Here is a 24,165-nt window from a genome sequence, read left to right as displayed (position 1 = left end):
TACATTTATATCCTCGGGGTAAATATCCAGAAGTGCGATTGCTTGGTTATAGTATAGTTCTGTCTTCAGCTTTTTGAGGAAAGTCCATATTGTTTTCCAGAGTGGCTACATCAGCTTGCATTCCCACCAGTGGTGTAGGAGGGCTCCCCTTTCTCTGCATCCTCACCAACATCTGTTGTTTCCTGACTTTTTAATTTTAGTCTCCCTGACTGGTGTGAGGTGGTATCTCATTGTGGTTTTGATTTGTATTTCACAAAGGGACATTTAAAAACACCCAGTTCTTTTGCTTCTTGAACCAAACTTAAGCAGAAGGAGGTAGGGAGTAGGAAAGAAGGGAGGAGGTTGAAGACAGAGTCAGACCTTATCACTAAGACCTGTGCTCCTAAGATACTGGACAGTCTAGCTCTTGATCCTTAAAGAATCCTCCTTTACCTGAGATTCTGGTTTTAACATTTGAGGGCCACCACAAGTCTGTTTTCCTCCTTGACTGAGAGAATAGGGGCAATTAAATTCCTGAGGGGCTGGATAAGGGTGAAAAGAGGTGAATATGAGTAAAGGAGAAGTAGGAAGCAAAGGAATAGGGAGTCAGTAGTGAAGAGCTTCATGTTTGAAGTCATGGAGAAGTGATGGTCCAGGGTCTGGCTGGACCAGCAGGCCAGAATTGTAGCAGTGCCCATGCAGACTTAGGGGACAAAGGAGGTTATCCAGGAAAAGAAGAAAGTGCAGGGCAAGAGCAGGAGATGATGGCTCAGGTTTTTTTTTTTTTTGAAAGGTAGAAAATACTAAGAGCCACAGTGCGAGGAAGGAGACCAGCCACACAGTGGAGAGAACTGACATTTCCTGCCATCCTCTGTTCCTGCTTCCCTCCATTTGCACATGAGGTGGAAAGTCAGGGTATGATGAAATGTAGTCTTTGTTTTCACCAGTCTATTTTGAATGCAGTTGCCCAGTGTTAAATTGGAGGAAAGAAGAAAAAAAAGAAAGAAAGAAAGAAAACCACTTCCTTGGGCTATTTACTGACTTGTAAATGTTGTTCTTGGAATTGACCAAAAGAAGAAAAATGTGAACACCTACTTTCAGGTTGATTTATGGTAAATGGACCCTAGAGACTGAGAACACCTATAGATTTCAGAGGTGGATCCTAAAGGGAGACATAACACACACAAATTAACCCTACATGTTAGTGTCATGCAAGTTTCCTGTTCATTAGTTTGTTCGTTCATTCATTCATTCATCCATTCAGTGATTATTACATGGATACTGTAATTATTATAATTATTAATTATTACATGGATACTGCCTTTGTCCCAGGAACTGTGCTGCTCAGGGAATGAAATGTGCAATAAAGAGGTGAACGAAAGAGTTAATCTCATCTCTAACCTGTGGGTGCCATGAGGAAAACCACAGGAAGAGGGGGCAGTGGGGTAGAGAGGAGCATCCCCTGATAGATGGACCAAGCCCTCTGAGCTGGGAACATCTGAGCTGACATATGATAAATGAGAAGGAGTCAGCCATGCTAGAGAAGAGCTTTCCCAGTGGGGAAACAGAAAATAGCACAGCATTGGAGAAAGAAAATTCTGAGGCAACGATCAATGGTTTTCTACTTTCCCTCCCATTTTCCTGTGGGCGTTACTTTGTGAACTCCTTATGTATTTCTGCTCTCGTGAAGAGGCACTTTATACAGTATCTGAATGCCATTCTGAATATTGGATACCAGTCAGAGGAGATTAGGATGAAGTTAAAGGGGGCAGATGGGAGGAGTCACAGGAATGTGGGTATGAACTGTAAAGCTCTGTGATTATTTTGCACGCATGTAGCAGTCAAGTATGAATTTTAGCATCTATATGCTGGTCAGCATTCTGATTCTGAAGTTGGCAAGGAACAATCCATACCCCGTGAAAAATAACTTTCTTACTTCTGCATGAAGGAAAGCAAACCTCATAGGATTGCCCATTTTGACAGCTCAGAAAGAATATAGCATGACTTTGGGACAGTTTTGGATCAGTTTTCAGTGAATACTATTCACCAATAGTTTTTCTTTAGGAAGTTTGTTGTTGTTGTTTAGAAAATCAATGTTTTATTTCAGAGCAGTTTTAGATTTACAGAAAAGTTACAAAGATAGTACAAAGACTTCCCAGGAATCCCCTGTCAGGTTTCTCCTGTTATTGACATATTACTTTGTCACACCCAAGGAACGAGCACTGGTACATTACTGATATCTAAACGAGACTGTATTTGGAAGTCACTGGTTTTTCCATTACTGTCTTCTTTGTGCTCTAGGGTACCACAATGCCTTTGCTTGTCACATTTCCCAGGCACCTCAGGTCTGTGCCAGCTTCTCAGGCTTTCCTTGACAGTCTTTGGGAGTACTAGTCAGGAAACCTGTAGAAAATTCCTTCACTTAAATTTGTCTGATGTTTTTCTCGTGGTTACACTGGGGTTAGAGGTTTGAAGGAAGGACACCCCACAGGTGAAGTGCCCTTCTTATCACACCATATCTGGGACAGATGTTATCAACCTGGTATATTGCTGGGATATTTTAAGCTTGATATGTTTTGTTAAGTTAGGGGTGTTTGCTAGGTTTTTGCACTGTAAAGTGATGATGTTTCTCCTAAGAAGATGTTAGAAATTAATTTTGAGCTACAGAAATAATACATAAACATCTTCTTGTGAAAAATTGAAACATCACTGAAAATTTAATGCTTTAAATTAATGGGAATTCTAATCTGGTCCCCATTCCACTTCCTCAGAGGTAAACACTGTTATTGCTTTAGCTTTTTCAATACATTTACATTCAAACATATGTCCTCATAAAATATATTATATATATATATATATACACACACACACATACACACCATATATATGTGTACATATATACACATATATATGGTATAATATTGTGTTTTAGTTTTCTATGTAAATTATCTGTCATACTCTGTGGATATCTTTGTTAACTTGCTTTTTTCACCCAACAATATGTCTTAGAAATCTGTCTCTGTTATTCTTTTTAATGCTTGCGTTATATTTTATCATATACAACAGCTCACACAGACACCTCTCTGGATACTTGTTGCCATTTTTTACCTCATTAGAAACCATTCCCACTGAACTTCCTTGTACATGCCTCCTTGTGCACACATGTGTTTCTTTAGAGTAGATATTTAGAATTAGATTTTCTGGGTCACTGACATATATATGAAAATTTTCCATAGATCCTACTGAAGTGGTATACCCTTTTTTCCCCTAACAAGCAACTTATGAGAGAACCTGCTTCCTCACATTTTAACATCAAACATATTTGTCTGAAGGTCAATAATGTTTATAATGTTTCTATCACATTTTGGATTGGCCCTTTATTTACCATCGGCATGTAAGGCAGGCTACTCTTTTCTTTATACACAATTCTTTTCCCAGATTCACTTAGAGATCTGGGTTTGGGGGATAAAGAAAAAATATCAGATTTTCTGATCATTGTCAATTGAAGATAATTTATAACTAAAAAGAGAGAATTGTGGTCTAAAAGGACTGTTTTTTTAATATCCTTTTGAAAAAACTTAAAAACAATTTAACCATAGTCCTAATCAGAAGCAATAGACCAGCCAACCCTGTGTGGATCCTCCCAAACCTCCCATATTTGTATTTTATTAAGTTACTCGTACCCAGTGCCATTCCCCAAGAAAACACCCGTTTATTAAAATGTATAGACATTAAATACTACTATTGGCCATCATATCTCTAAAGATATGGTTTAAATTGGTCACTGTCCTTTAACGTTATGGAGTGTTGCAGTGACAGGAAACACTATATCCTGTGCCTCTTCTTTTGTTTCTTCTCACTGGCCACAGGGAGAAGAGAGCAAGGGACAGCTGGTTCTTCCCCAACAGCTTTACTGGTCCCCTGTATTTCCACAGATGGAATGAGGACATAGTGTGCCCTCACAAAAGTGCTGTTGTATACAATCATTCCAATGTGCAAGAAGTTTAGGGAAACAGAAAACACTCCTTTCTGGTTTCCCTCATCCAATTCAATGGAACATGTAAAACAAACATTTTTCTGTTGACAATAATGACATGTATTATCACAGAAAATATGGGAAATATAGAAAAGCTCAAGGAAGAAAATAAAAATCAGCCACTATTTTACCATCCAAATAAAACAATAATATTGTTAACATTTGGTATCTATCCTTCTAGTCTTTTTATTCTGTGGATATACACAAATACGCTGTGGGGACATTTAGGAGGTGGGAAATACATTATAGACCCCCCTCCCCGCAACTTCCCACTCCACTGCCCCTGCCAGTTTCCCAGAAGAATTAAATTTGCAATCAGTGGAGATCTCAGAACTATCAAAATACTGCCCAAGACAATGCTGGCAAAGACCCAGCCACCAGGTAGAGTAAATGTCAAAGGATTTACCCACCGGAAGAAGGAACAAATGCAGGTGGTGTTGACATTCTGGCTTCTGGTCAGCCCTGCTGCTTACCTGCACCGTGTCTAGTCCTCTTAGGGGAATACACTCATGTGCTTTGGGTGTTTCCTAAACAGTCGACTTCTGTGGGCTGTGGCTGGTTCTCTTTTTCCGGAGGGGGCTGGGCTCTCTTCTTCTACTCACCCTACCCAGTTATGTCCCCTTCCTGTCTTCCCAGCAGCCTACGGGTCCAGCAGTGCTTCTGTGCCTTGCTCAGTCGTACCTTCATAGTGTCTTTCACCGTAACTTGATGTCACTCTCTGTTCCTCCCTATGTAATTCTGGGTAAATTTAGAAGCAGCTGGAAAAGTCACGATCCCGTCAGAGAAAAGCTGTGGTTCTGAGCCTGCCCTCTGCAGCCACAGTGGGGAAGGCTGAACTGCAGTGTAAGGGTACCAGAGGCCTAAGAGGCAAGGGTCTTCAGGAGAAACACTCTCACCCCAAATTCTGGCCAAATAGAAATTGCCAAGATTCAACTTCCCTCATAGAGTATATGCTTTCCTACTTAAGAAACTTAAGGAAGTGGCCTTTCTTCAGGATCTTCAATAGAACCACGTGGTTTAGCTGTACTCCATGGTGCGTGGCATGGTCAGCATTTAAACTAGAATGTTTGGGCCTAACTATGTGATTCTTTCCCATGCAGGTAATGAAAGATTTTCTTCAAGTAAGAGTCTCTTAATCTGGGGATGATGATCTTGTGTTTCTGTATTAAAGAACAGGAGTGCCCCATGTCACTTCCTAGGTCTTTTCCAGTCCTGGGGTCGTGGGATGTTTACATGGAAAAACACTAATGTGCACACTTACCCAGAACAGACAGGAGCTAATTCTACCCACAGGCAGAATGGGAAGCCATTTAACAATACTCGATGAGACAGCTTTCTTCTCACTCACTCTTCCTAATATCCCTGCCCCAAATTCTCTTCTCTACTGCCCGTCATAAAGATCAATAGTCTGTCTTTAGAGTCTCGGGTACTGTATTAGTTAAAATTATATTTGGCCATTGGTCATGATTAAACACAAAATAGCAGAGGATTAAAGGAGATAGGAATTTCTTTCTCTCTCCCTCATATTAAGATCCAGGGGTAGGAAGTACAGAACTAGCGTGATGACTCTGTTCCATGGAGTCCTCAGGGACCCACGCTCCTTCTATCCTGGAGTTCCAACAAATGCAGCCTCCATACCCAAGATCAACACCTGGTCTGAGATGGAGCTCCAGCTGTCACATTCTTGTCCTAAGCAGCAGAATGGACAATTGGGGAGAGAACCTGCCTCTTCAGGGAAATTCCCAAAAGCTGCCACATGGCATTTTCACTTTGGCCAGAACTTAGTCACATAGCTACACCTACCTGCAAAAGAGGCTTGGAAATGTCATCTCCATCTGGGTGGCCACGGGCCACAATAAATATTTAATTACTACAGGAAGAAAGGAAAGTGGATCTTGGGGAACAACAGCAGTTTTTGCCGTAAGGGCTTATTGGAATCCCAAGAGCAAACTATTAGAATATAAGTAACCCAAAGAGTGGGGTTCCAAGCTAACTCATTGCCACTCAGTAGTGTTTTTGTGGGTACTGGAACCACTATGAAAGACAGTGTCTTATGAGAATGGGGTGTATGCCCAGGGACAGGCAGAGAGAACAACGAAGAAAGGGGCTGCCAGAGGACCAGGGACAGACTCAATATTACCTTCTTCAAGTTTTTCCTAGGACTTGAAGGAAATTCATCAATATTACCTTCTTCAAGTTTTTCCTAGGACTCTGTGTGTGTGTGTGACCTAGTCCTGCTCAATATCAGGAAAAATGCCTATGGAAATCAACATAAACCATGAATTCTGTGATAGATTCTGCTGGGCTGACTGACTACAGCAATCCATGGGTTGGGGGGAGCTAGCACATACAGGGCACCTACAAGATGCCAGTCACTATGCGTTAATTCTCACAGCAATTTATCTTCTATTATTATGCCATTTTACAAGCACAAAAACAGGATCAAGACTTTAAAAAATTAAATCACATAGCTAAAAAGTAGAAAGAAGCATTCAATCCACCGATCTCTCTCAGCCTGGAACAAGGTTAGATTCGAGATGTTCAAGGTTTCAAACATCTACAAATGCGTGTATCAACTTTTCATAAGTGAATCACGGAAAAGCTGTATGTGTGTGTGGGGGGGGTGGTATTTAAAAGCTGTGAAGAGTCTTATAAAACAAGGACTAAATAATAATAATAACGGTGGTTTCTAATTTATTCTAGAAATCCAGATTTTCACAGGACATGCTGCAGTGGATCCCAGTACTCTTCTGCTTGTTCATATAAATATGCCTTGGATCATGGGGTTTGAGCTCATGGTGGCCCCACTGTGACTTTGTTAATGATATTGCAGATGCTCATGTAATTCAACTAATGCTGCTTTTTTGATAGAATGAAAATATGAGGGAAGAGGACCTTTCAATAGAACAAAATGAAAATGACCTAGCACAAATAAGTCGTTGCCAACATGCTGGTGAGCCCACCAAGCAGAAAAAAGAGACAGGGTAAAATTAAATCATGTTATTGGTGACTCAAGGAAATGGATTAAACACAGGGAGGGGGTGGAAATTGAGTGACTGATTAATAGGTAGGTTACATGTTAACTCAAAAATATTTAAAGCTGAAATAAAAGCAAGGCTGTTCAAGCAGGTCAGACAACTAAATTAATGTTTCACTCTAGGACTGGGTTTTTCACAAGAGTAATTGCTAAGAGCAATTTCTTTTTGTATTTATAAATACAGAGTAATTATTTTCCTTCTAATGCATTTTTAAAGAATAGCTACTGTGAAACTCCCTTAAGTTAAATAAAATGACTTCCATTTGGGGTCTATGAATTTTCCAAACCACTTTGAGGTGAAAAGCATTAATTCTATTTCTCCTACCCCCTAAAGGTACAGCTATGCAGTGGCCCTGCAACTGCTCGGTTTGGATGGTAGGACCGGGCCCAGTGATGGGAGTCCTGTCCTGATGAGAGGAGCCTACTTGTCCTTCCTGTATCTGCGCCACCTGCGAATCAGGGAGCTGCAGGTATGTGGATGGCACAGCACGCGGGCTTCAGGCTTCTGGAATGTTTGGTTGTCCACCAAGGTGGTTTTCCTGCTCTTCCAGTAGCAACACATTTTTACACTTTGTTCTTTGTTCTGATTTTTCTGCAACATCAGGACTTTCTGGGGATGGTGTGTTTCTTTTCAGGGGTGGAATCGACTTGCCAGCTTCCAGGGCCCCCATTCAGTTTTACTCTATCTTGTGGAGAGAGCAAAGGACAGAGTCCTAACCTGGTCTGTCTTTGTTTCAGCGCACCTGTCTGGGAATTCTGAACTACTTCAGATCCGTTGAGCGAACACTGACAATCAACACTTCAGGCCTTACCTTGGTTGGAGGGAGTCTGGTCCCCACCATAGAAGATAGTTCCTGGGTAAATACAGCCGAGGGAGGTCTGGGCACCTCGCAAGGCCTAGGAGCTCACCACTATGTCCACGGGACAGCTGCTGAGCACAAGGTGAGGTTAAGATTCTGCTGAGAGTTTTTTTTCTGCCTTGGTTATCCTATCTCCCAAGCCCCCTTCTTCTTGACATCTGGAATCAGGTAGCATGGTGGAGTAACAGATGGGGTTTCTTAGGCATATGGCTTTTTAGAAAAGTTCAGTGACCACTTGAGAGTAGGACACAGGCAAACAGGACTCTTAAGAGCAACCCTGGAGGGCACAATGGGAAGGAAGACATTTCAGCTGTTGGTTTGTTGACTTTACAGGGAACAGAACCCGAGGAGCCCTTTCTGTTATCCTAGCCACGTCTTTACCGAGAAGCTCTTATAAGACCCTCTTTGACATTACTAGAGATACCTTTCTGCCTCTTTGCTGTTTTCGAAGCACCAAGTAAAAAAAACAGACTAGAAAACAAAGGTAGAGAAAATTTGAAAGAGCTGAAAAATAAAATATCTTTTATCCCTCTAAAAGCCTGTTTGTCCCTTGGTGCTTTTAACATCTCTTGAATGTATTTTTCTATAGTCCACAAAATTCATATCAGATCCCTTTCTTTGGGAGGGAAGTTGAAAATACCTACATTTTCTTGGAATAGTGTAGGCACTCTTGCAATATTTTCTTCTCAGTCTCTAGAAAGTTTATTCCTGAAGGTAGGATTTAATATGACCTTTATCCTCTTAAAAGATAGTTTGACAAATGTGAAAAATAAAATCTATTTATCTACCAAACAAGTTACATCTTAACCTCTATGCTCCCTGACTTACGTTTGTCATGTCTGTAAGGCTGTGACATCTTATTATCAACTATCCCTAATACGCAGTATAGAGTAACTCTGTCCAACAGAAATATACTGCAAGCCATAGATACAGTTTACAATATTCTCATAGCCACATTTTAAAAGTATAAAGAAATATGAAATGAACTTCAGTCATATACTCTGTTTAAGCCAATGCATCAAAAATATTATCATTTTAACATATAACCAATAAAAAGAAATAATGAGGTACTGTACATTTTTTATACTAAGTCTTCCAAATTTGGCACGTACCTTATATGTACAGTATGTCATAACTCAGACAAGTCACAATTTCAAGGGCTCAACAGCTACATGTGGCTAGAGGCTACTATATGGCACGGTAGAATAGCTCTAGGTATTGAAAAGCATTTTATTTTCCCATCCAGTCACATAGGGTCCAGCTTGCACTCAGTATACAGGAGACTTCTGGTTTGGGTCTCCTTTGGCAACAAGTACCAAGCCCCATATCCTTCCCATACACAGTTTTACCCCTCTGCCCTTCTCACTGACTCACAGTCAGTCAAGTCCAGTCAATATGCCCCTCTGTGGACCTAGAGGGGAGGCTAAGATGCTTTTGAAACAAACACACCTATAAAACAAACACATCTTTCTTTTGCTAATATTAAATCTACCTCATACCATAGCCATGCTTTATTATTTGCTAATAGATTAAAAAGGGTTCTTTCTTAGCACTGAGCTCTCTCTCAGTTTGTTTGTTCTGGGATGGGAGTTGGGGGTAGCCATGAAGGAAGGGGAGGGGAAAAAAATCCCACCCTGCCCCATTGATTGTAGGAGGAGCTTCTCAAGGGTATACAATGTTGCCTTCCTATGCTCTCAGAAGTGACAGGAAGAGCAGCTCCCTTAGAAGCTGCCGGGAGCTACTACTGTAGTGTGAGAAACTTAAGGAAGTGGCCTTTCTTCAGGATCTTCAATAGAACCACGTGGTTTAGCTGTACTCCATGGTGCGTGGCATGGTCAGCATTTAAACTAGAATGTTTGGGCCTAACTATGTGATTCTTTCCCATGCAGGTAATGAAAGGCACAGATGGTAATTTGTTGGGGTGATCTCACAAGGTCCAGGGCCAAGACTGGTACCAAGATCTTTGGGGTTACTAGCCTGGGGAGCTGACACTGGAGAAGCCCGTAAGATGGAGACCTCTTCCTGGACCCGTGTATTTGATCCTATGATGAAAGTTTTGGGCTAGTATTAACAAGTGTTCACTCTCCGAAAATACTAGAAAAGGAAAGCACCTACCGCCCATCATGGGTACTTTATGAGTTTACTTTAGGCATGTGTCAGAATAGAAGGAGCCCCCAGATGAGAGGGAATAGGCATTTCCTGGCTGTTTGACCTTGGGCAAGTCTCTTTTGGCATTGGGATCTGACACCCCATGCATGTTCAGGATCTGCCTGGACTTAGCATGCTAATAGCAGAGGCTGTTATGAGGAAGTAGTGGGAGATGAGGCTATAGAAAAAAATCTGGCCAGACCATGAAGGCCTAGGCTCTTCTTAGGGTAGGGACTAATTCCAAGGTTGGTGGGGACCAGAGAATTCTAAGTAAAAGAATGGCCACTGCACTTTGGGGTTATCACAGAACTACCTAGACTTTGTAGACTAGTAAAGATGATAATAGGTGCTATGAAGAAAAATTAAGAAGGAAAGATAATAGAGAGAAGTGGAGGTTGGTGCTGGGATGTTGCCATTGTAAGTAGGGTAAGTCAGGGAAAGAAATCACATGACTGACTGGGAGCAGAGGAGACAGGCAGAGGACAGCCAATGCAAAGGCCCTGAGGCAGAACCGTGTATAGCATTTTTGCAGGAACAGCAAGGAATTCAGCGCAAGTAGAGTGATTGAGGGGGAAATTGGCAGAAATTAAAATAGAGAGATTAGAGAGGTGGGGAACAGGTTGTGTAGGGCTTTGTGGACCATTGTAAAGACTCTGACTTTGAGTGAGAAAGGGAAGCCGTTGGAGAATTTTGAGCAGAAGAGTGATGTTATTTGATTCACATTTCAATATCAATGCTTCTATATGGGGAATAGACTGAAGATGCACTAGGGTCAAAGTAGAGACTAGTTAGGAGGTTATTACATTAATCAAGGAGATGATGTGTCTGAAAAGACAGCATGGTGAGAAATGTTCAGATTCTGGACATATTTTGAAGGTATAGCCAGTATGATTTTCAGGCAGATAGAATGTGGAATGTGGAAAAGAGAGAAGTCAAGGTTGATTCCAAAGTTTGGGCCTCAGCAACTGGAAGTCTAGAGTTGCTGTCATCTGAGATGATTGGAACAGGTTTGTTGGGAACATCAGAATCTCAGTTGAGGGCATGGAAATTTTGAGATGCATAGTAGATATTCAGGTGGCAAAAGGAAATAGAGAGTTGGGTATATATCTTTCATATAGTAGGTATTAAATAAATATTTGTTGGGCAAAAGAAAGGCTCTGTTCATAACACAATGGTTGTGAGATCATAAAAAGACAATGTATATGAAATTGCTTCACAAAGTATATCATGCTGTTAAAATGAAGAACAATTTGTTGCAGTAATAATATACTCAGCGGGTGAGGCAGAGAATAAATTTTTAAATTTTCCTTTAAAAATATTTGAAAGATTATAGCTAACAGATTGAGTCATTCATCCTAACAGTTTTTGATGAAATTCTTATATTGGGCTTTTATGGTCTGTAATTAATGTAAAGATTATTTAGAAAAAGGTAAACTCGTCAGAGAAATATTGTCTAATTGCCAAAAGGCCTTAGATTCGCATTCATGAATAATGGCAGAAACCAGTGGAATGAAGAGAATGAATGATGGGCCACCAACCCTCCTATATTTACTATATTCAAATAGTTATCTTGGAATCAGTTAATTTGCAGTCTTGGAAACCTATGAATCCTTCCAAAGATCAGATTATTTCTTACCCAGACAGATAATTATTGCCTTCCCTTTCCTGCCACTCCTCTAAGCATAATATTGAAGGATCAACTCTCTAGACCACAGAAACTTTAGAAGGGGGAGTCTTCCACGTAGTTGTGGAAGAAATTAAAAAGAAAAGAATATGATTACCGTGACAAAACCCTGCATGAAGTAATCTGTCCATCTGGTCTTCAAAATTCATCTCCTTTCAGAGACAGGAACTGAGGGAAGAAAAGAGAAGGAATATGTATGTATATGATAAATACTTTGGACTGGAAAGGACACACGTCATTTCTGGTCACAACCTACTGGCCAGAGCTCATCACCAGGCCCCACCCAACAGCAAGGCATTGGGAAGTCTGGGGAATTTTGCTGCCAAACCATTTGACATTCTGTGTATGTTCCTTATTTTTTTTAAAAGATTTTATTTATTTATTTGACAGACAGAGATCACAAGTAGGCAGAGAGGCAGGCAGAGAGAGAAAGGAGGAGGAAGCAGGCTCCCTGCCCAGCAGAGAGCCCAAATGCGGGGCTCAATCTCAGGACCCTGGGATCATGACCTGAGCCGAAGGCAGAGGCTTTAACCCACTGAGCCACCCAGGTGCCCCTGTTCCTTATTTTTAATGTCTGTCTCTTTCCACTAAAGAGTTCCCTGGTGGTGGGATTTGTGCCAGTTTAGTTTACCGCTATATTCTTAGTACCTAGAATAGTGCCCAGTAAATTAACTGACCAGAACATTTGTGGAATGAATGACTGAATGAAGGGATGAATGAATGACAGGCTCACAGCCTGTAGGAGTAGATGAGCCAAAAGTCTAGCATGGCCATGAGCTGAGTGCTATAATGGAGTTAGACAAGTCATGGGGAGAAGCACTCAGCTCTGCCTGGAGATGTAAGGAAGGCTTCCAGAGGGGTATTATTTAAATGGACTCTTGGATAGAGTAGGTACTTATCAAGGAAGAGGAGGTGAGAGCTGGAAGGGCCAGTATGTATGAGTCCCATAGGCATGAAGAGCTCTGCCCATTCAGAAGAGGGCCAGGCGCAGGTCCATCAGGATGGAAGTATAGAGACAGTGGAAGGAAATGAGGTCCAAGAGGTTGACACGGTCAGCCCCAAAAACTATACCTAGAAACTCCTAGATTAGTCCAAATGAAAGCTAATAATAGCTTGGACTAGAATGGTGGGTGGTGGAGATAGAGAGAAGTGATGGGTTTGAGAGATAGAAAGTCAAATCGAGGGCGCCTGGGTGGCTCAGTGGGTTAAGCCTCTGCCTTCAGCTCAGGTCATGATCTCAGGGTCCTGGGATCGAGGCCCGCATCGGGCTCTCTGCTCAGCGGGGAGCCTGCTTTCTCCTCTCTCTATGCCTGCCTCTCTGCCTACTTGTGATCTCTCTCTCTGTTAAAAAAAAAAAAAAAAAAAAAAGAAAGTCAAATCGACAGGAGTTAGGATAGAATGGACATGTAGGGTGAGGCAGGTGGTGTCAGGAATGATTCATGCAAGAGGAAGTGGCTTGGTGGTGGTGGTATTTACTAAAACGGGGAAGTTGGAGATGGCCTAGGTTTGTGGGAGAAGACCACATGATTTGATCATGGTAAATGTGAGGGGCCTTTGAGATGCCTGGGAACAGATGCCAAATAGGTCATTTGGATATGTGGGTCTGGAGCTCTAGGAGGTCTGGATTACAGATATCAATTAGGGAGCAAAAAAATGGTCCCTAATCTCAGCTGTGGAATGGTACTATCTCTCGAGGAAGGAGTATAGGAGGAAGAGATGAGGTCCTTAGACATGGGCTCAAGTGTGGCTACTACTTAATGACCTGGTAGAGAAAAATGCACCTCAGGGATGTCTGGAAAGCTGGTGAGAGCAAGGAGAATGTGGAGTCCCAGCAGGCCAGGGAAGTGAGTGAGTCAAGAAAGCAGAGAGTGCAGAACTGGGTCACACGCTCCTGAGACACTGCGTAAGATGACTAAAGAAAGTCTGCTGGATGTGGAGAAAAATCACTGTTTTTCTTAGTGAACGTGGTTTGTTTTGCTGGAGACAGGAGCTGGATGGGAATGAGTGAGGAGTAGGAGGTGAGGAAGCGGGCACAGGGAATGCAGATGGCATCTTGGGAGATTGGATGGTGAGGAGGAGGAGAGACCAAAGGGCAAGAGGGATTTCCGTTGAGAAATAGCTGATGGAGAGGAACTGGGTGTCCAAGAAGGTGCAGGGATGCTTGGGAAGTGGGATGGAATGGCCACAGAGAAGGGGAGCAGAGTCGTTCCCTGTAGTACAGGAAGAAGCAGGAGGAGAGAGGTGTGGGAGCAGCGGCTTTGTGTAGGTGGGGGTGGTGGGATGAGGGGGGGGAGGGTGGGGGGGGGGAGGGGTGGACAGGGGGGGGTGGGGCTTCTGTAGAGACACTGAAAGCAAGGCCTGGGTGGGGAGCGGGTGAATTCAGAGGCTTGGCCAGAGTGAAGTTTGAAATTATGAGAATTATTATTAGGTTAATGATTCTCAGGATGCTGCCGTCATTTAAGAAAATGGAATATGGAATGGAGTGGAATGGAGTGGAATATGGAATGGAGTGGAAAAAATGGAGTGGAATACCCAGATTCCTTATATTCGTTTCCTGGAGCTGCCATATCAAAACACCACAAAGGGAGTGACTCATAACAGCTGGCAGAGAACTTTATTCTGTCACAGTTCCAGATGTCACAAGCCCAAAATCAAAATGTCAGCAGGGCCATGCCCCCTTCAAAGTGTCCGGGAGAAGTTCCTTCCTTGTCTCTCCTAGCATCTGGCCGTTGCTAATGATCCTGGGGGTTACCTACCCTTCCTTGGCTTGTAGATACTTCACTCCCATCTCAGTCTCTGTCCTCACATGGCCTTCTCCTCTACGTATATGTCTCCACATTTTCCTCTTTAAGAACATCAGTCACTGGATTAGTCTCCCCATCCCCCAGTATGAACTCATCTTAACCATGTATATCTGCAAAGACTCCGTTTCCATATTCGGTCACATTCACAGGTTTCAGGTGGACATGAATTTTGGGGGGGCGCTACTCAATTCAGTATTTTACCAAGACACGAGACAATATTCACGCATTTTTCAAGTATTTATAGAATTAAAATAAGAAACCTTTAACAGCTCATGTTTCTAGATCTCAAGTGCTTCAGTGTCGCATACCCCCTATAACAACTGTTGTGGTCTCTCCACTGTCCCCGTGTTATGGATGAGGAAACAGAGGCTAAGAGTAGCTGAGGGCCTGACCTAGGGTGAGACTTGAACACAGGCACCCTGACCTCAGAGACCTCCTGTACACTCAGCTCTATCGCCCACCTTTTTCCAGGTAGCCCTGAATTAATCAGCAAAAAACTTAATCAGCTACTTATCCATCTCACTACCCTTCCCTGCCAACATTCTTTGCTAATATCCCCTTCTCTACATACAGTGCTTTATACACTCGGCAGGTACAGCTCCGTGCGGACAGCCCACTGCATGAGAGCAGGAGCCTGCGCTGTGGTCCGTTTGGGCTGGCAAAATACAGACAGCTCTCCCTTTTCTGGTAACTTCTGGGGTTGGCTTTCTTTGCCCCAGGTCCACAGTGTCCGATTCATGGAGTTCTCGGAAGTGGAGAACCAGGACGACTACTACAGCATGGGGGCTGCGTCCGTCTTCACGCAGGACCCACACGGAGTACATATCATGTACGATGAAGCCTTGAGCGATCTGAAGGAGCTCGAGGCAGAGCTGCTACTTGTGGCCAGCCATTACATCGAGAAAGAAAAAGGTCAGAAGCCAGATTTTGAAAAAAATCAACCAGCCAAACAAACCATGAACACTAAGGGCTCCATTTAACACCCTCCGCCTCAAAATAGAAATGCAGATCCAAGAGTATCTGAAAATTCAGTAAGCACATGCATCTCCCCGATATGCACCTGCTTTAGAAAAGATACGGTCCTGTTTCCAGCTCAAGTCCCTCTTCTTGTTGGAGACCGGAACTATTCTTTTGAAGCTTGATTATAATTCTTACTGTTGTTGAGACTTACTCGTTCCTCAGTGGCATTTCTGCATTACTCACTGGGTACAAGGGCTGTCATGCCAGGCCTTGAGGGAAGCAAAGTAAGCAAGTGAAGGTAATGATTTTTTTTTCCCCCTAAGCAACAACCAAAAAAAAAAAAAAAAAAGATTAACCTTGGGCAAGCAGCAATTAGAAGCAGACACATCCCTGGGTTCCTGACAAATTCACCAGGATGCAAGAAGATCTGGGTAGGAAAATGCCAGATAAGCACCAAAGGGAGAAATCATTAGGGTAATCAAATAACCTATAATATGTATTCTCTACATCCTTTTGGCATCACTCAAATGTATCCAATTTTAAAAATAGGTGAGTGGGGTGCCTGGGTGGCTCAGTGGGTTAAAGCCTCTGCCTTCGGCTCAGGTCATGATCCCAGGTTCCTGGGATCGAGCCCCATGTCGGGCTCTCTGCTCCGCAGGGAGCCTGCTTCCCTTCCTCTCTCTCTGCCTGCCTCTCTGCCTAATTATGATCTCTGTCTGTCAAATAAATAAATAAAATCTTTAAAAAAAAAGAATATATGTTTAAGAAATAGGTGAGGAAAGAGTAATCCTTCTGGAATAATATGACAACACTGGCATTTGATTTGGAAAGAGCTTAAGAGTTTCTAGACACATTGCAACACCTAAAAGGAAATTTAGCAAGAATTTGTGCTATTTTGTAATTATGTAGATGGTAATGAAGACGAATTCATTTTCATATTGATATAAAATGCTACTCAAAGAATGTTTGACAGTTAACCTTTTAGAGCCAGACAGAATTCACTTAACATTGGCTTGAACTCTGCCCTCTTTGCCACAGACCATGGGGTGTCTGAATCATGAGATGCGTTGATGTCATCCAACATTCCAGGGCATTTAATTGCAGCGTTTGGCTTTTGTCTTTACTTTATTCTACATACTAATGCATCACTTCTATTGATACTCATTTATAATCCAATGCAACTATTTCAAGCTGCTAAGAATTTAATTTGATGGAAACAGTCAGTAGTCATCAGCCCCATGAGCTTCCTTCAGCTGAGCTCGTCAGTATGTAGTTATCCATTGTGAAATGATTTCCCAACTGCTCTTGAGAAATAACCGATCAAAATCTTTCTCTTGTTTGGTACCCATCATATATAATTATTGAACTCAAAGTTCAGCTCCTGAAAATCTCTTACTTTTTTGATATTTCATTCTGAACTAGACCACTCAAATATTAAAAGCAACAATCATGCTGATGCTGAAAATTAACATTCATGTAGTGGGAAAATATTTTAACAGAATAATTACAATGATTACCCTTATTGATTTAAGTTAGTAATTAACCCAATTAAGGGATATCTTAGAAACTTCTCTGAAGAGTTTTTACTTGGCTAACATCACTTGAAATAGCAGGTTAAACTGGGTTTGTTGTTAAACCACCAGGGACCTGTTTTTAGAGAAGGAGAAATGTGTGTTTGGCCTTTAAATTATAGGTCTGAGGACATTTTAGTGAAGATTTCATATTAACTGAATTTTAGTTACATTTCTAAAATTAGTCTTTAAAACTAAAATTGAAGAGTAAAGACAAAAACCTCTACTGACTCAGAAGTCAACAAATATGTCCCAGTCTTTGCCAGTGGCCCTCCAGCTGATTCTTAGGAATCCCTGGGACTGATTCAGTGTTTTCATTCCTGAGATGGGGCTGACAGTTCAAGGGCTGCTTTTCTAATAAGAGTAGCTTCATGGAAAGGTCTGTCTCTGGTCATTCTCATCCCCTTCTCTCTTCCAGGTCACAAAGAGGGCAGCGAGTCAAATACTGGCCAGGACTGGGGATGGGCCCATGCAAGTGTGGACAGATTTGCTGTGTTGTATGACATGTGGACTTGGGAAGCAGCCCTTCTAGAAAACAAGCGCCAGGTATTTTTCCCTAGAAAACAAAACATCTGTTAAACATTTCTTACAAAAGCCAGTATTGAAAAAACAGATGAAAAAAACTCAGTGGGGCTTTCAGACAGTCTCCTAATAAAATAAATAATTATTTTATTTAAATCCTCTCAGCTGGTTGTCAGGATGTGAATAATACATTTTATTTTCTTTACTGTGGTTCCTTGTTAATAAAAAATAAAATGGGAAAGGGGCGCCTGGGTGGCTCTGTGTGTTAAAGCCTCTGCCTTTGGCTCAGGTCATGATCTCAGGGTCCTGGGATTGAGCCCCGCATCGGGCTCTCTGCTCAGCAGGGAGCCTGCTTCCTCCTCTCTCTCTGCCTGCCTCTCTGCCTACTTGTGATCTCTGTTAAATAAATAAATAAATCTTTTAAAAAAAAATAAAATGGGAAGGATACCTCTTTATCTTACAGGCATCATTTGTTAGAGGTCTGTATAATTTAGGCTTTTATATATGTGTTTAGTGAGAATGGGTGATGGTTCCATTCACATTCTTTGTCCTGTCAGGGACAAGCCTCATTCTGCTCAACACAATCTGACCTTATTAGAGCCTTTAGAAATACACCACCTGTGGGGCAAGCAGCGGGTCGAGGTATGCTCAGTGCAACAAGTTATGAGGGTGAGTTTAAAGCAATGAAACAGAAGGTTGCTAAATTCAACATCGCATCACCAATGGCTCACATCCCAGTAATAAATGAAACACTGCTCTTCACCTGTGAACTCGGCGTGGATTATGAGCCCCTCTTATGGTCACCAACTGTTGGGCGTTTATCCATCAAACATTAAGTATTTACCCCGTACCCGGTACTATCCAGACATTAGGAACCTATGGATAAATACAAGAAGGTAATCTACCTTTAAGGAATTTCTAGTCTATAGAACTTGATCCCATCTCTGAAGTAAAAACTGCAATCCGGCGATGGACAGCTTACAGCTAAGGCACACGTGAGATCCCCAGAGACCACAGTGGAGGGAGCAATTTGCCCTGTGGGGGCTACCGGAGTAAAGGAAACGTTGGCAAGTTTTCTCAGAGGAAGAGATAGTGAATCCTGTTCCTAAGAGATGAGTCAGATGTTGTCTGTCAGAGAAGGAAAAATTCCTAAGCGAGGGAAACAGCATGAGGGATGTCAGGGAGGTGTGAACCGGGGGACAAGAAGGCTACTGTGACTAGGCGTGAAGGCATGATGACAAACGAGCAGAGTACGTGTCTGGGTACAGCTGTGAAAGGTCTGCTAATCCACATTTACAGTGTATTTTATAAGCAAGGAAAGAGTCATTAGTGAGTTTCAGCAAAGGCGAAATATGATCGTAGCCCTGTTTTCAACAGCTGCTCGGGTACTAATGTGGAGAACGGATTAGAGTAGAGCTCTTGTGGAAAACAGGTGCCCTTGTTGCAACAGTGACCTGGAGAGGTAGGAGGGGACCTACCCCAGGGATGGAAGAGTGAGAACAGGAGGAAGGGGCAGGCTCGAGAAATGTTTGCAGAAATGGTACAGAAACGGACATGGCAGGATTTGAAGCCTGGATGTTGGGGTGAGAGAGTAAGGAATTAAAAATGACATTCTCAGGGTCAGGGAAGAGGCTATTAACCGAAATGGAATGCAGGAGGAGGGGCACTTTAGAGGGAAAGATAGTATTACTGAGTTCGTGGCAATAGGCATGTGAGGAGAGTTTGCTAAAACAGGTGTGCATGTTTTGTGGGAGCTGGAGGTTTGAAAGTCAGGAGCAGGTATGAGCTGAGGTATGGAAGTGAACATTGAACCACAGTAATGAATCAAATGACTAGGAAAAGCCAGAGATGTCTGAGCTGCAGCTGTGGGTAACACTTAAATTGTAGGGGAAGGGCATAGAATAAGAATCTACGTGGGGCGCCTGGGTGGCTCAGTGGGTTAAGCCTCTGCCTTCAGCTCGGGTCATGATCTCGGGGTCCTGGGATAGAGCCCCGAATCGGGCTCTCTGCTCAGCGGGAAGCCTGCTTCCCCCTCTCTGTCTGCCTGCCTCTCTGCTTACTTGTGATCTCTCTCTCCCTGTTAACTAACTAAATAAATAAAATCTTAAAAAAAAAAAAAAAGAATCTACGAGAAAGAAAAGAGGAAGCCAAAGAAACTGGAGGAAAAAGGAAGGAATAGTGTGATGAAAGCCACTAAGGGGAATTTTTTTTTTTTTTTTAAGTAGGAGAGGATAGTTACTAGTGTGGAGTGCAGAGAAACATCAAGAGAGGTGACTCCTGAAGAAGGGGGCAGTGGGGTCAGTCATCAGGGTCATTGCCAGCTTCGTAGGACTCTCAGGAAGAGGTATGGGGGTGGAAGGCAGCTTACAGTGCACTGTGATGTGGTCAGAAGATGAGGAAGTGGGAAGGTTTTCTTTGAACTGTTTTTCTAGTAGATTAGATAGTTTACCATTTCATCTACTTTCTGGTCTATTACTCATAGAGATGTAGGTCACCCAATTTTTGAAAACACCTGGCTGGGCTTAAAGGGTGGGAGCCTTGGGCTTTGAATATTGTTCCTCTTTTGAAGGGGAACTGGCCTCCGCAGAGTTTGCGTCTGCAACCTTGACCTGGCAGTTAGAAACTTTGATCGACTGAGAGATCTAGACTCAGAATGTAGTAATTGAAAAGGCCACATTAAAGGTGAATAAGACAGAATCTCTAAACTCGACAAGTTTATTGGTCCAGACATATGAGTTTTTAGCAGCCCTCCTTTTCTGGACTCTCTCTCCCCGCCTCCCCTTTCAGGGCTCCTAGGCCTCCTACAGAGGCCCCAGGCAGGACTCAGTGCCCAGAGAAGAATAGAAGGACAAAGAGGGCTGAAAAACAAACAGATTTCTCCACACTTTGGCCCATGCTTCATTCTGTGCTAAGCTACCAGGGCTCTCCACCAGTTTCTTCTATGGTAAATGAAATTATTTTAACTTAAAAAAAAAATCATTGAAAATGTTTCCCTCCTTTCTCACCCTGACAATACGTTCTCTATAAAACCTGAGCCATCTATGCCAAAACTGTGAAAGTGTGGCCTTCTAAATCAGAAATTCTGTCAAAAGAGCCTATTTTTAATGGATAAACCATATTTTTATCTGGAGTACAATTGATTTCTCCCAGTACTGATTCTCCTGCCAAGTTTGCTCAGCTGTTTTTGATTGTTAAATATATTGGAATCACCAGAGTTAGGAATTGCTCAAACACACTGGGTTGTCTTAAATCCTTAAAGTAACCATATTATGTAGAAACATTCATAAAATTAGAGCTGATATGAATTTAGGTGGATTAAGAACTCTTAGAGAAGCCAGGCATCAGCTGTACCAGCCACTAAGGGACACGTGGCCCAAATGCTAATTCTGTCTACAACCACCAGAGGACACATTTTTCAAGGCAGTTTGAATAAACGTTTGGAGCACTTAAAAACAAAACAAAATAAAACCGTGACAGAAAAATCAGTGACTGCACTGATTTTCTCTTTTGCACTTTCATTTGACCTAAAGTGCTATTTTTTAAAGTTTCTTAAGTCCCAGAATATAGAGTTTGGGGTAAAAATAATATAAACACAGTCAGGTTTGAGATTATTCATTTTGGCTTTTTTTTTCTCTATTTTCTCCAATATTTGAGACTTCCCATCAGTGTGTACCATATATTATTTTGCCTGAGAGTTGGCCCTTGACACACACAGGTGACATTTGACAGGCTAGGAAGACTTCTTAGACAAATACCAGCCCAGAGTTTAAATGGAAATGGGCCAGTTAGCAAACAGACCATAAATAGAACCTTGTGAAGCAGAAAGATCATGGTCTTACCCATGTTGGGAAAGAATTAATAATAAAATTATGTAAGGGCCCATCTGAGAGTGTCTCAAGGTTGAGGTCAATGCTTGAGAAAGGCTATTCAATGTAAAAAAGAGAGCCACATTTTCTTTTTCAAGAGCTTGGGCTGCCAAGTAAAACGTGACAGTATCTGGGACATACTTATACCAAATAAGTTGTTTGTTGTTTATCAGAAATTCAAATGGAACTCGATGACCTCTAGGTTTATTTGTTAAATCTGGCAATCCTATGAACAACACAAGTGAGCTTGGCCTTTTAGTGCCAACCTCTGCAACCTGGTATCAGCAGATTGAAATCACCAGCAAGAACTGTCCCCCACGACCTTTTGCCAAAAAGCCAAACAATAGGACGCTTTGTACCAAAAAAACAGGTCAAGGCATACAAATGCTATAAACCGGCTCCTGGGATTGCCTTGGCCCAGTCAAAAAGGCTCAAGTTAGTCCAGAATGATTTGGGGAAGTAATTGTTTCTTTTCTGATTTCCCCCCACTCCAGGCTATTGAGTGACAACTGTCTTACCCACCACTCCTTCATTTCTGCTTTGTCTTCCGGTATTTAATGATTGAATGCTATTCTAGAGCAGAACTCGGCAGGGGGAACAGGTAATTCAGATCACCCTACTTGCTTCATTTTCCCTGGGACTCATTAAAGGCCTGGCAATCTCTACCTTCCTTCATTTCTCACTCTGAGATATGTGGGTCTCTAACCTGCAGAACGCCTTGCGTGTTCTGAGCTTTTAGCCTCCTTTGGTGTTTTCCTTTTTGTGCTAAGGTTGACCTAAGGTCCCTTAGACCAATGTTTCCCAAAGGATATCCTGCAAAACCGCATGCTAAGTAAAGTGCCCCAGGCCCTCCCTCCTTGTGCTTTAGCACTGAAAGCCAGATACTGGACATCTATTAATAAGGCAGTATTTGATTCCCGGTCTGCTACTGATGCTCGAGTGTTTACCTCTTTCCAGAGCCTTGGAAGCCATGAGTGGCAAGACAGAGACGCTCCTGGCTTTTCCGTTCACGTGGATCCTTTACTCCCTTTTGCCTCCTGCACGGTTGTCACCTGTATTCAAGTGGGGCCTGTACCTTCTCAGTTCTTTCTGGTTTTGTGTTCTTAGTTCTGGGCTCCAGACAAAAAGAGGGGCTCTTGTCTCCTTTTAGGAAATTTCTTCGTTTGTTAAGAGGAGGGCTGAATTCCTGGCCTTAAGCCACGGGGAAGACTAACACCCAAGGAAACAAGACACACTCTTTCTCTGATGCACGTCAAAGTGTGCTGGGCTGTCAGGTTGGTAGAACCTGGAACCTCAACAATTCACTCCTTGCTGCCAGTTAGAGGCACACACTGAGCAAGCCGATGTGACTTTGGTGATATGGCTACAATGGGTGCTGACACCTTCCAGAACACTGAAACCTGCCTAAGAGGAGCTAGCGAAAGAAGACTGGGGAAGGGGGGCACTTGGGTGGCTCAGTGAGTTAAAGCCTCTGCCTTCAGCTCAGGTCATATTCCCAGGGTCCTGGGATCGAGCCCCAAGTCGGGCTCTCTGCTCAGCGGGGAGCCTGCTTCCTCCTCTCTCTCTGCCTGCCTCTCTGCCTACTTGTGATCTCTGTCAAATAAGTTAAAAAAAAAAAAATAGAAGAAGAAGACTGGGGAAGGACATCTTGAGCAAAAACTCAAAGGGAGGATGTGTTGGATTAGATCTGCAGAGGAAAGGAATTTGTTCTGCTGTGGAATGAATGAATAAAGCCTTAAAAGCTTCCAGTCAGAGCCGACTTATCCATCAGGCAATGTGGACTCGGTGTTTAGGACCTAAGAGCTTTGCAGGGTCCATTGAAAATATTTGCAATTTGAGGAAAAACACATGTGTGACCCTGAAATATGAAAAGAAAATACAAAATTATCAATAAACGCTTAATTACATGTCAGCAAAATGTAAAAATGTGGTAACTGAGCACTTCTAAACATCTCATTACATTTGAAAATTTATAGATCAGATCTTCTCACTTCATAAGAACCTCTGAACGTATACTGCCCAGAAATCATAGCTGATCACTAATTCAGTGTGTTGTTCGTAGCCAAATAACTTAAAAAGCAAGATTATGAATATCATTTAAACTTTTTACAGGAAAGTACTTGATTGGGATATGAGTACATCTTAATATATTTAATATAATGTGCGACAGCCCTGAACCATAATTACACTGTCCAGAACTGTTTATCTTGCCCTTAGGTCCCTGTTTGGGATTCCAGCCCAGGGATCTCTCAAGAGCATTTTCCTGATTAGCACCATGACTAATTGCACACAAACAGAATTTATATACAGAACATAAATTCTTAAGGTCACAGAAAAATGTAAAAGCAAAATAAAGAGTGTCTCTGAATTCCCACACTGAGAACCCTCTTCCATGGTTACTGGGTTAGCGTCTGGGAGCTTTCTTTGGTTTTTAGAAAAGGTTTGTGACCTCCACTAGAAAAGAAGTTCCCTCAATGCCTTTGAGAATTCTGGACGCGAAGCCCTCCCTCACAGGGTCCTGTCTGGGATAAATGCCTCTGTAGTTAGGGGACTTTCACCTCAGCCCTCCTTTCTACCCCCCCTATCATTTCTGGGTGAAATGTGGGCCAACTATGAAAGAAAAGGGGTCAGAAATGCTGCTGAGCATAAGAAGATGGGAGGAAGGGGTGCCTGGGAGGCGCCATTGGTTAAGCGTCTG

General features: G+C 42.4%; 1 protein-coding gene across 1 annotated transcript in view; it reads left to right on the top strand.

Annotated features, from left to right (window-relative positions):
• The window catches only part of LOC111158239 (chromosome unknown C6orf183 homolog), a 38,279-nt gene that overhangs the window by 3,013 nt on the left and 11,101 nt on the right, over positions 1-24,165 (top strand). Inside the window, 5 exon segments of the mRNA XM_022520158.1 lie at positions 6,887-6,999; positions 7,387-7,522; positions 7,791-7,994; positions 15,268-15,460; positions 17,498-17,625. Coding sequence (XP_022375866.1) covers positions 6,887-6,999; positions 7,387-7,522; positions 7,791-7,994; positions 15,268-15,460; positions 17,498-17,625 — 774 coding nt within the window.

Source organism: Enhydra lutris, unplaced genomic scaffold, assembly GCF_002288905.1.
Source record: "Enhydra lutris kenyoni isolate GAN:26980312 unplaced genomic scaffold, ASM228890v2 scaffoldscaffold58, whole genome shotgun sequence".
Lineage (NCBI taxonomy): Eukaryota > Metazoa > Chordata > Mammalia > Carnivora > Mustelidae > Enhydra > Enhydra lutris.
The sequence above is the reverse complement of the archived record's forward strand: the minus strand, read 5'-3'. Positions and strand labels throughout refer to the sequence as shown.